The following is a 13,235-nucleotide window of genomic DNA, read 5'->3' as shown; positions in this document are numbered from 1 at the left end:
CACGATCAACCGGTGGTTGATGGCGGAGGAGGATGAGAGGGAGAAGAAAGAGGAGGAGGAGGAGGAAGAGGAGGAAGAGGAGGAGACCCCTTCCCCGCGGATCCTCGATTCGACGAGATGCTCGAGCTCGTTTTGCTCACGCTTCGCTTTCCGTTCCGTCTGGGACTGCCGGGTTATTACCGGCTAAGTGGACGATTCGTAATGACACCGGAGGCTGCCATTTTAGTGCTAAGTGCCGCGCATTATCGGCGGGGGATGACGGTAGTCGCCTTTATATTTTTTCTCTCTCTCCTTCTCTCCTTCACCCTCCCTTCTCTCCTCTCTCTCTCTCTCTCTCTCTCTCTCTCTCTCAACCCTCGTTCGCATTTTCTCCCTCGCGCGACCGCGTGGCGAATGTTTCGGGGGGAAAGCTCGCGCGGCACTTTTCGCCGGTCAACATTCGACGACGTCTTGTTGGGTTACGTCGAACGTTAACGATCGTCGAATTCTACAGCCGAGAATGTGCGAGCCCGCGGGGCTCTCTCGGGCGCGCAGCGTTCGTTAATTTATCGTGTGAACGAATTAAGAACTTTGTTCGCGGGGACTAGGAAGAGACCGCGGAAATTAGCATGGAGCCAGCAGCGACTTTGCACTCCCACGTCCTCGATCGCACCAGCGTGATGCGAGAGCATCTCGATATAATTTTTATTACGTGAGACAATAGGCCGGGGAATATTGACGCAAGGCACTCGCGGCTTCCGTTCACGTCGAAATTTTCTGAACGGCCGGTCTTCTCGCGCGCTCTTCTCCAGCCCGGCGCCAGGATAAATATCCCGTCGAGCGCGGATTACGGTGACAATTAACGCGGCTCGCTGGCTCTATTTGCCGACCATCACTGACCAAACTCCGTATTTGACTCCTCCGATTAGGAGGCGCCCCGATGAGTTTCATATCTCTCACGAGAACCCGCGCCGACGGAATATTATGTATATTTTCCGGCCGCCGGTTTATTTGGCTCATCACTTAGCGTCGTTAGAAGGTTGTCTTGATCCACTCGGAAAACTGGGCTACCCGGCGAAGCATGTGATAATTAATAGTCATATTCTCACAAATTACCAGAATCCAACACAGCGCGCAGGTGTGAGAGGAACGCGCGTGAAAACTAAACGCATCCCTCGTCCTTTACGACACGCGCGACGCGCGCGCCTGTGAGAAATCTGTTTTCTCATCTCGAGCAAATTGCGGGGAGAGGAGGGAGGAGAGCGTCGAGGAAACATGTGGATTGAACTTTTTGCGGCGTCGATTTTCCGCGCGCGGAATCTGGTCAGCGGCAGAAAAATCGCGGTAGCACTCTCAGCTCGATGAACTCGGATCGAAAAGCGTGCGACGTCCATCAGAGAACAAGTCCTCCTCCGGAAATTGACAAACGGAAGAATAAAATTTTCCTGCCGCAGGCACACGCGGTAAAAGTGAGTGCGTTGCGCTCTTTTTGCCGCAAAACTCGAGCACGCGCGTTCGAAGGCTCGTTGCTCTTTCCTCTCCAGCGCTCGCTCTCATCGCGGCGTGCAACTTTGTGCGTGCGCGAGCGCGCGTGCGACGTCGCGGATGGTAAATCGCGGCCGACATAGGCAGCGACGTTTAAACGACCGCGTAATTGATGACCGTCGCAATTAGCGAGTGGCCGGCCGGCCGGCCGCCTCGCGCGGAGCGTTTTCGCGCGTGTTCGCGAACGTGCGAAAGTGCGAGCGTGTGCGCTCGCTACCGATCGCGCGATCCACAATCTCATCGTGGAATCGCGCGCTCGCTGACTCGAGCTGAAACTCGCGCAAGCGTCCGCGCGCGCGAGGTGGCCGCGCGGTTGCGAAACGGAAACGGGCGGACTTTGAGAACGTCGGATTAATAAAACGCGCCGCGAGAGCGACGCAGAGGCCGACAATTTGCATAACACGACTCCATCATTCGGCTCCGCGCTCGCTCGTCCGTCCGTCCGTCCGTCCGTCCGTCCGTCCGTGTATCTGCTCGCGAGACGAGGCTGCACTTATCTGCGCATTTGCAAGATTATCCGGGATGAGCGGGACATGTTGTAACATTCGTCGATAATTACAACCTCGTTCGCGTGACGTCTCGCTTATCGCCGCTTTGGTAGACCGCGCCGGTAGCGCGCGACACAGCCGTGTTAACGCCGTGTTTCTCGCGCCTTCACCGCGCGCTTTTCCTTTAACCCTGTAACGCCTACTGGAAACTAGTTACTTTAACTATATATATATATATATATATATAGTTAAACTATAGTTAGCAGAAACGCATTTGAGAATCCATAACTTGGTCAGAAAAGGAGATATTTTCGTTTTCTTTGCACCTGCACTGTAAAGGTGAATTCTTCTTCGAAGAAATGGTATATAGATTATATGTAGATTCGGTTTAGTCTGTTTTTAGCTCAGTTTTAACGTGATAACATGTTTTGTCAGATTCCAAGTAGGCATAATTAGCATTGTTACTGACATTTAAAAGTGCACTATAAATGAATAGATTAGGTATCTGTTGTAATTTTATACATTTGGAAGCTTTCTCAGATGCAAAGTGTGAAATTGAAAGAGTACAGAAAGAATACAGAAATTCAAAATGGCGAGTCCAATACGGTGGACGCGAAAATCAAGAAATCAATCTATTTTCGTGAAACCTACAGTGCTGTTTATGCGGCGAGAAATGAAGGGACGATTGACTATCTAAATGGTGATCTGTAAGATAATATTGAAACTAAAGAACAAAATTTAACCGATCAGGCGTATCTTTCGCTTCTGGGAGTAATTTCTACTTGAAAGTCAGGTTGCAAGTCTCGCGCAATTTCGAGCTTGACAGAGACAGTCACGTGGGTGACATCTGTCATCCGTGGTCTTCTCCTCCGCACCGACGGTGAACTTTGCGATGTCAGTCCCCCCCTCCCCCCCGCCCCCTCGTCCTGCAATTTCACGTCGACCGGGCGACACGCGAGAGGAGATTGAGACACGGGGAGATTACTCGAGAAGATCCAGCGATTCGGCGGCGCACGCGATGCGCCAGCGCGACCGCTCGCGTTCCTAGACGCGGCCGTCCGAAGGCCGAGGGCGGCGTCCGGTATATCGCCCACGAAAGCACACCGACGCTCGTCTCTGAGCTTAGTGGCCGCTTCGCGGCACCGCGGTGGTCTCGTTACACCTCAGCGTCGCTCGGCGCGGCGGATGTATCCGCGATGTAGAAGTCAATAAATCCGAATGGCGCGACGCGCGCAAGACTCTCGGCCGTGCGCGCGCGCGCGTTCCTCGGTAGCCAAGAAGAAACTCACCGCCGGCCAAGTAATGGCCGTGGAATCGTCGCTTCCGTTTATAGAGATACCCGGCCGCGGCTGCCTGAGCGAGACCGCGCGCGCTCGCTCTCGCGCACACACGCGATGGAAAGCGACGAAAGAAGTCGAGAGCGTGCTGGAGAGAGAGAGAGAGAGAGAGAGAGAGAGAGATGCTCGGGGCCGCGATGCAGCTTCAGCTCGCCGGAAGAAAATCCGTTCCGGGATGCCGTCGTCCTCGCGCATCTCGACGGTTCGGCTTCTCTATCGGCGCGATCGGCCTCGTGTCTTCGGGATTCTCAAGGTCCGCGATCCGCCGATTATTTCCGTGAGAGATCCGCGCTCGCTTCGCGGCACTCATACTTATTAAAATTCGCCTGTTAAGTCGCATCTTGAAGACGGACTTGGATCAGACGTGCTTGCCAGAGGCTCGGCGCAAAAAATTGCCGATAATTCCGATGACTCAGAAGGCGAGCCGTCTCATCGGTCAACCCGATGAGTCGCGAAGACTGATGGATAACGATGGCACACATTTCGATCGGACGCGATCGGCCGTGCGCTTTCGTAGCGCCATTACGAGGGACTCGCGCGAGTCCTTAATGAGATCGACGAGCAGCAACCGAACGTCTCGCCTGCCGCGATTTAGAGCGGCGCAATTTGTCCCGTGCCGTAAGGAGATAACGAGGAGATCCCGTGGTCGCCGCGGGTATGCGTGAGATCGCTATAAAGCAGCGCGCGCGAGGTCGAGAAAAATCTTGACGGCCGGCGCAGCAAGGGGAGACGCAGGTTACCTTAAGGGTCTCTAGTTCCCCTTCGTCGTTTCGCATATCGATGGGGCTTCCTCGCGAAGGCGATCGATCGCGCGCGCGCACGCACGCGATATGAGGTCTCCGTCGTCTGGCGATCATTAGGGCCCGTTAGAGCGTCCCTTTGTTTTGCCAGAGCCGACAGAGCGCGGCGATAGAATTTCCTTATTGGGCAAGATCGTCGACCTCGTCGTCGCAAACGGTATCGTCTTCGCTCCCGATCAGCCCGACCGCGTCCTGCGACGCGAGCGTGCGAACAATCGGCGGTCGAGACAGGTCAGCGAATAATAACTCGATCTCCGCTTCGCGGAACCGCGGAGGCGCGAAGCTGTGAATTTGTCCGCGCGAACGGACGTCGAGTTCCGCGGGGATTATGAGAGGGTTCTTAGATACTTACGCTTGGTGAATCTAATGATACGTGCAACGGTGGCGGCCACAAAGGACGACCACCTCCAGCTCTCGCCCGGTCTTTCTGGGCCTTTCGTGGAATCCTCGACCGCAACGCGAGAGATCGTGCCTTTTCGCGAGAACGCATTATGGCTCCCCTCGAAACCGCTCACCGGGGTCGATCGAGAGAGAGAGAGAGAGAGAGAGAGAGAGAGAGAGAGAGAGAGAGAGATGCCCCTCTGCTCCCCTTCTCCTTCCCCTTTTGTTCATTCGTACGGATTTCGGAGCGAGACGTAACATTACTAATGAAAAAGAACAAGGCAACAGAGGCTCGGGGTGCTGTCTGAAGCCGCCAAAGCGGTCGGCTCCGGTAGTACAAAAACTTTATACCTCGGACGATGTACCGTCCATTTGCTGAAGAAAGTTCAATGCGACGTTCCAATATTCGATACTGTAATTTTTATGAGAATTGGCTGAGTCGCCGATGGGGCCGCTAATCGGTGACAATTCGTTACCCTTGACGAGCATTTTAATTTTACGTGCAAGAGAATTCTCTCTCTCTCTCTTTATACATTACAACTGTGCGTGTCGGAAAAAATATCGGGATATATCTAGGAAAATTCACTTGGTCGTGCAGTCCCAACGTCGAAAATGCATCGCGCAAAATACACCAGTTCTGATTTGATCGACCCACCGATCGGACTTATCGTTAGCGGCGAACGTCAAGGGTCAAGTGTACGTTCGCGGACTCACGGATGGACGTAATTCTGTTTCAGCTGCACGTCGAAATACGTGGGAGAGTACTGCCAGCACTTGAACCCGTGCTATACGGCCTCGCGCTGCCAAAACGGCGGCTCCTGCAGGGTGCGCGAGAGCACCCGGGGTGGCACACCGTCATTCACGTGCTCCTGCCCCGTAGGCTTCACCGCCAGCCTCTGCGAGATTCCCATCGACAACGCCTGCGACTCCTCGCCCTGCCTCAACGGAGCGACATGCAACCTCAAGTCGTTGCACGAGTACGTCTGCACGTGCAGCACCGGCTATACAGGTCAGTAAATGACTCACTCTTCCGAACGGCCCTCGTCTTTTTCTCGTCTCGCTCGCGCATTTGCTGCTTCCCGGATTCGAGCGAAATCGTATCGAGCGCTGATCGAGCCGAGTCGCAATTAACAGAGCCAAATAATTCCTCTCTTTCTCTCTCTCTCTCTCATTCAATTTATGTATCTCAAGAATCTCTTGTTTCAAATATTTTTTTAATCGAAGTAAATGTCTCTCAGTAACTGGACGTTTAAGCGTAGGTCGTCACAAAAAATACAATATGTAATATTAAGAATAGTTTTGATATAAATATTTGCATTTATTCGGAAACTTAAGATTCCGTTAACTCTCTCGCGGTTCTATTTACTGGCAGAAATTAGTATCAAAATGGTTAAATTTTTTCTACGGAGGAAAATATTTACTTTCATGTTTTACTTAATAGCTTCCGAATGTTAATTTCAAATTGTTGTTGCAAAATTAAAAATGGCGGATTAAAAATGACGGATGAAAGTAGTAAATCTTACCCCGAGTCAGACTCGGGTCTAACCGTAAGCCGGCTGAGTAGAAAAAAATGATTTAAATCAATGTATCAATACATCTATTATTAAAGAAATATTTACATAAGTAATGAAACGCATTAATGTATCAGTGACCGGACAGTTGAAATAGGTTATGGTCCGGATATAATTTGTCCCACTATCTGACTGCAATTAGAAAATTAATATGCGCTGATGTGAAATAATATAAATATAGATGCTATCTGTTAATGAATTTATTAACGATTGACCGTTGTTTTGCCAAACTATAGGTGCATACTTATTTAATTAATTTTCATTTTAATACAAAAGTATCAAATTGGACATATTTTTCTCCAACTAGTCGTCAGATATTGGGGGTTTTTTTTTACAATAATTATTATTTTCATTCATTATTATTAAAATAAACAGTAAATATTTGTCTCAAAGTGGTCGGATACTGGGACGTGTCTGGCCATTGGGACGATTACCTTATATTCTCGTATTTAAATACCACGTACTGATATATATTATATATATATATATGCACGCGAATAAAATATTTCTCGGCCGAGAGGGAGAGATTTTTTCCTCGGCTCACTTTTGGAATCTGTTACTCCGCGGGAAGGCTCGATCGCTCAGTCAAGACAAGTCAATACTTCCGAGTTAATTAATGAGCGATCATAGCACGCCGACGAAGAATTAATCAACACCGACACTCGACTGTCGTGAGGTGTTAACGGGAAACTATGCGGATCTTTAGAAGCGAAGAGAGTCGCGTAAGTCGATATTAAGTCTGGCGATGAATAGGCCGCGCGTTAGTCATCGGGTACTTGAATATGCTTATCGATTCGTGTGGGTTGAATAGCAAGGTTAATAGATGAACGGGACGATAACGTGTTGCAATTAACCAGCTCGCATTGTGACGCGCGTCATAAAGAAAGACGTCGAGCTGGGTAACTGTTAATTCGCATTCTCAAACCGCGATGCCCTCTCTTTCTCTCCCTCTTTCTCTCTCTCTCTCTCTCTCTCTCTCTCTCCCTCCCTCTCTCTCTCTCTCTCTTTCTCATTCGCACTCGCGCGTACGCGCGCGCGGTATCGAGCCGTCGAAAGCGACGATGCCCCAAACGTCGAACTTTTATCGATTGACGAATTAATCGCTGTCACGCTTTCTGCCCCTCCCCTTCGAGGGGGCGACTCTTTTATGCAAATACGCACATCGCGAGAATCGCGGAAGTCGAGGCCGCAACGCGATTGTATCTTTTACGACTCGGATTAAAGCACCGAAGCACGTGCTGGTATGTCCGACGAATAAATCTCGAAACAGGAGGTGGGCTTTCGAAAGAAAAGCAAAGAGAAAGAGGAAGACAGTAGTAGCAGTAGTAGTAGTAGTAGTAGTAGAAGAAGGAGAAGAAGAAGAAGAAGGAGCAGGAGCAGGAAGGAAAGGCAGGCTGAAGTGTGTGCTTGTAGGATAATTGGCGGAGAACCATGCGGCATTTCGCTGCGGCGGTACCTTTGCACGAGTGGTGCTCAGTTTCCCGCGTTTCTGCCTCTCGCCGGTGCTTCATGGAAAAGCGGCTTCTTCAGGAATCTCGAAGCACCGTCATTACGTTCGATATACCGGCCATCATCTTCCTGTAGCTTTCGATCGAACTCTTCTCTTCGAAGGCCCTGCCCGCCGAAGCTTCGGGATACCAGCGATCGACTTACCCGTCTGACTTCGTTCATTCGCGTTCGGTCACGGTGTACGAAGAGAGTCGCCAGGACTCGCCCGGGCGAGCCGGTCGGCAGCTCGGGAGGTAACTCGCGAAGCATCCCCGCGCCGCGCCGCGAGCGTTGAGCACCGCTGGATTGTAGCGGGTGCACGACGCAGATCCCAGAAGCAAAGACATCTTGGCCACGAGAGAGCGAGTAGCTACTCCGGTAATTAGTTCCACTAATCAGTAGCTCGCGAGGGGTAGGGGGAGAGAGGGGGAGAGAAGGCTTACGTTAGGTACACGCTCGGCCGCGGCCGACATTACCGCCGTCCTAAGGGATATCTCTCTACTCGCCGCGGCCGAACGCTAGTCGTCGGCAAGAAATTCCGAGCTAATTTATTCTTATCTACGCGGCGATCTTCATCTACGAAATTTTACCGCGGGCGTTTTTGCCGTTCGCCGTTTGGCCGCGGATAATCCTCCGTGCTCTCTCTCTCTCTCTCTCTCTCTCTCTCTCTCTCTCTCTCACAGAAGATGCCTGGCTACTCCGGTATCGGCGGATGACGCTCGCTCGTCCGCATTAGCGTGCAATTCACTCGTGCGCGCTGATATTAGCGCGTAAGTAGAAGGATCTTGCTCGAGCGAAATTCTCGGAAGGCGGAGCGGCGGGGTGGAAGGAAGACGAAGAGGAAGGCGAAGCTTCGTCGGCCGTGTGTTGAGGAGAGCGATAAATAGCGATAAATCGGAGTACGAATCGATCGGGGGGTGTTTCTCTCGCAAGCGAGATTCTCCCGAAGTACTCGAGAGGCAAGAAGAAGGCACGAGACGAGGCTGAAGACGAAGCTTCGTTTTCGAATGAAAGGACCACGACTTCGCGACTCGGGATCGAATTATGGATCAATCCGCTGCGCCGTTATTTTTCTCGTGACCGTTCGGATCTTCGCGGCAGTCACCGCTCAGGACGAAGCGACGCGAGACGGAGACGATAATGTTTCGTAATCCGCGCGTTGGAGAGCAACAAAGATCGCGCCGCGAATTCATTCATTTCGAAAGCGCGCATCGCGACCGGAGAGAGACACTTGCTTGAGAAGCGGAGGACGCTTCTTAACGCGTCGTCGTGCGGTCGCGACAGCGTGCGGTTAGCTTTGTCGCGCGTAAACGAGACTGCACGACGATACATGACGTTGAACACGGCCTTTCTTTTTCTGCTTCAGGCGAGCACTGCGAGCGGCAGGATTACTGCGCCTCGTTGCCCTGTCGAAACGGGGCCGAGTGTCGCTCGCTCCAGGACAGCTATAAGTGCACGTGTGCACCTGGCTTCACCGGGGCGAACTGCGCGGACGACATCGACGAGTGCGACAGGAAGCCGTGCGTACACGGTTCCTGCAAGAACATCCACGGATCTTACAAGTAAGTCGAACGAACGACCGCTTAACGGGACGCGTCCGAGCGTCCAGCAACATTGTGCGTGTCTTTATCGCGTAATGTCCTCGACGACGACGACGACGACGCGTCTCGCCTCGAGTGAGACGCCAAGGTCCCGATCGGAATTCGAGGACCCCCCGCGTGATACCCGAGAAACCGGACTTTCTAATTATTTCCATACGTCAACGTCCCTCGAGCAGCGTTATTCAACTTGTTAACTTAACAACCACCGGTCAGTGCCGAGTGTCCTTTCATTTTTAATATCAAACTTCTCGATAAGCGTGAGCCTCGAATTAAAGTCCCCGACGAAGCGATACGTGCGCTTCGATCAGTCGGGGAGTGAAATCTCACTGTGCCTTATTCGTCGAGATGAATCAGTCTCGAAGAGGGGAACGCGAGCGGTCGCGTTGGCGCACCCCGTGCGCCGTTGTATTCTCATCAAAACGACTTCGACGAAATCGTCACTGTAGGCAAATTTCGCGTCGACTACTCCGACAAGACGACTCGTCGGAATCGACGCGAAATTTTAGAACATCAAAATTAGACATTGTTACATGTGCGAGTCCGTCGAAGAGGGGAACGCGAGCGGTCGCGTTGGCGCACCCCGTGCGCCGATTGTATTCTCATCAAAATGACCTCGACGAAAAACCCTCGTCGTAGACAAATGTCTCGTCGAGTCGCCTTGTCGGAGTCGACTCCGAATTCCAGAACTTGAAATTTCGATAAATTACACGTGCGAGTCCGTTGTAAGGGCCTTGTTCAGAGACGAATGTTTGCGGTCAAAGTGCGACGGCGATATTTCTCGGCGCTTTTCGCCCGCTTGCCGCCATTCAGCCAACGCGAGTAGATCTTTTTCTTCCGTGCAAAATGGCGAATTTCCATGTCGGAGCGGGATCTAGAACGAGGAGACTGCGTGACGCGACACGCTTCTCGGGATGAGAATTGACGGGAGGAACAGGAATGCGTGCCGACTCGAGGGATGGGCGCGCAAAAAAAGGAAGCGCGAGCGCGCGAAATCGTCGTTCCGAAATGGCAGCGCGCGCGCGCGCGCGTATCGAGGCGACGTGGCTCTCGGCCTGCTCTCGGCGAATCTCCTCATTTGTCTGGCCGCAACGGCGCGCGCGTGCATCGCGTGAACGTGTACGGTCACGATCGGGCCGCGGATAATCGATTCTACGAGCAATCGGGATCTGCATGTATGTAGAGCGAAGGGGGCGGGGGGAGAGCTCTCCGTGAGGCTCAACAAAGATGCGGCTCGCCGCAACAAAGACGCGCGGACACGGACCCGGGCGACGGGCATCGGCCACCGATCGACCTCTCGCCGTATCAAAACTCCTCGGACCGAGAGGAGCGCTACGGACCGGTGTCGTCGTCCGTCTCCTCGGCGTAATTACCGATTGTGCACGGCCGCCGCGCCGCGCTGCGCGAGAGAGCGTTGCTCTCCTCCGCGTAACGACGCGCGGCAACGAGGATCCATCGGCTCGATCCCACGGCCCATTACAGATTTGCCCGTAATTCGGCGTTGCGTCAGTTGAAAAATTAGCTCCCCCGTCCCGCTCGCACCGCGACGGCGAGGGGAAACTCCGAGCGAGGGAGCGTCCTCTCGGAGACACTCGGCAACCTCGCGATTCTCGCTCTCGAGCATCGTTCTGCTTTTTCTCCCTTCAGTTCCTACCTTGCGATCGGACTTGGAGCTTGGATTGAAATTCAAAGGTTGCATTGTAACACGCGCCCGATCGGAGGTGGGCGAGACGGGGAGGAGCGGTCAAAGTATCCAAATGGCGTGCGCACCGAGAAACCGCGCGCGCGCGCGCGCGCGGCAACACGAGGGATAATGAGACGAGATTTAACGAGAGGTGGTTGCTTCCCGGTAGTTGCGGAAGGTAGAAGTTTCGAGATGCGAAGCGTGTGTTACGAAGATCAAAAGCCAGATTCCGCGAGCGCGAGTTCCGGTTCGCGGGGATCGACGAAGAAGATATAATAGAATCCTGGGACGGGGGGAATGTAGGTAGGTAGGTAGATGGGTAGGTAGGCCGAACAGGGGAGAGAGAGAGAGAGAGAGAGAGAGAGAGAGGGAGGCAAAGGCGAGGAGGCAAGAAAGGAGGAAACTCCGCGCGGAAAAGAAACGAGCTCGCCGAAAAAACAGGTTTAAGTAGGAGACTTAAGGCCGACCGGCCGAGCGAGCGACCGGCCGGTCAGCGAGGAGACCATAAATCCGCGCTTTGTTGAGATCGAGTCGAGATTAATCGGGGCCCGAGTCGAGAGCTGACTGCACCGGCCCAGATAATGTCGCTGGTCCCTACATTATATTGAATTATGCCGGCCCGACGTCGCTGCTCTCGCGTGCGCGTGCGTGCGTGCGTACGTGTGCGCGACACGCACGTGTACGTGCGTGCTTTTTCAGCGAGCGGAGTCGCGAGAGAGGAGACTTTGTCGGCGCATCGACATCCGTTCCACCGCTGCTCACGACTCGACGTATTCATTTTCACCCCGCGCGCGCGCGGCTCCATCTCCGCGCAAGCGGATTCGCTCCGCTCGCGAGAACGTCCAGCGATAAATATCCCGAGCGACACGCGCGCTCGTGAGACGAATGCACAAAGGTAAGCACGTAAGAGTCGCAGCGCGACGCGCGTTTTACGTGCGAATAATTGAAGCGTGAAATCGGAGGGGGAGGATTGGAATTCCAGGAGGAAAGGAAGAGAAGAGTAAGCGAGCGAGCGGGGAGACAATTCTCTGTCTCTGTCTCTCTCTCTCTCCCTCTCTCTCTCTCTCTCTCTCTCTCTCTCTCGATTGAAAATGTCGCTCAACCGTGCTTGATTCTCCGCTGGAAGGGGGTTAGGGGATGGGCTGGGGGGGGGCGAGCCAGGGGGCAAAGAAACGTCGTCGTGACGCTCCCGAACGTGTACGATGATGACGCGCCTGCTTATCCGCTCGAATCACGAGGTGAAGGAGAAACACGGCGCGCGAGCGATAGGATAATCGGGGTTCGGCCGTCTAATAAATATCGCCGAGGGGTTAATCGCGCGGCGCTACCCGATAATTCCCGGCGGATCACGGGATCCGTTTAACAGTAATCCGCCGCCTTCGACTCTCGCGCGAGCGCCCGCGCGCGGTATGTTTTCTTCCCTCTGCACTTACGCGTAGAGAGAGAGAGAGAGAGAGAGAGAGAGAGAGAGAGAGAGAGGGAGAGAGAGAGAGGGAGAGAGAGAGAGGGAGAGAGAGAGAGAGAGAGAGAGAGAGAGAGAGAGAGAGAGAGAGAGAGAGAGAGAGTGCCGGGAGGATCGAGAGAGGATTGCAGTAAGTAGGATACACGTGCGCGCGCGTGTGCCTTCGCTCACACGTAAACGAGCACGTAGACGGAGGTGCGAATACACTTCGGCAGGCTCGTTCCTTTTGCTCGTGCTTCCTCGCACTTTCTGCGGAAAGAAGGAAAAAACGTAACGGTTCGCCGAGGCGAAACGAACTCGCGCCGAGTTGTTTGCCGACGGGGCGAGAGGGCGGGCAGGAGATTGGCGGAGAGATTGGCGGAGGAGGCTGGAAAGTCGAGGAATTGGGAAATGGCGGTCTTGTCGTTCGGCCTCAAATCGGGAGGACCCGCGAGAGAAAGAGGGGAGATGGACTTTCGATTACTTTCCGCGGGATTAGCGGTCGCCCGTTATTTTCTACATTGCCAAACGGCGTGTTTATAATTCGCGACTTGCGACACAAAGGAAGGGAAGGGGAGGAGGAGCAGATTGGGTTGACCAAAGTTAATCAATGCCGGCGCGATCGAGACCTCGGCGTGTACGCAGCTCTCGAGAGGAACGCGGAGGGCGAGAAGCGGACACTCGGTCGCCAATCTTCCACCAGAGAGAGAGAGAGAGAGAGAGAGAGAGGGGGGGGGAGAGGGAGAAAGAGAGAGCGGGGCCGCAATAACGTTCAATCGGGCCTAATAAAGACTTTGATGTGGCATACCTGACCGCCAGGTGGTGTCGGTGGGAGATACTGTGCTATTAAATTGTTACGTAGGATCGGTACCCGGGTACCGTAATGCCTCCGCCGCCTCCACCGCCGCCGCCATGAAGACGTA

At 53.4% G+C, this 13,235-nt stretch overlaps 1 protein-coding gene across 2 annotated transcripts in view; it reads left to right on the top strand.

The window, feature by feature from the left end:
• N (neurogenic locus Notch protein) overlaps positions 1–13,235 on the top strand; it is a 286,947-nt gene that overhangs the window by 107,323 nt on the left and 166,389 nt on the right. For both annotated transcript variants that reach the window (XM_025300950.1, XM_025300949.1), the window contains exons 3-4: positions 5,268–5,539; positions 8,956–9,151. In XM_025300950.1, the coding sequence (XP_025156735.1) occupies positions 5,268–5,539; positions 8,956–9,151 (468 nt within the window). The remainder of the gene's footprint in view (positions 1–5,267; positions 5,540–8,955; positions 9,152–13,235) is intronic.

This window comes from Harpegnathos saltator, unplaced genomic scaffold, assembly GCF_003227715.2.
Source record: "Harpegnathos saltator strain DR-91 unplaced genomic scaffold, Hsal_v8.6 scaffold393, whole genome shotgun sequence".
NCBI classification, from domain to species: domain Eukaryota; kingdom Metazoa; phylum Arthropoda; class Insecta; order Hymenoptera; family Formicidae; genus Harpegnathos; species Harpegnathos saltator.
The sequence above is the reverse complement of the archived record's forward strand: the minus strand, read 5'-3'. Positions and strand labels throughout refer to the sequence as shown.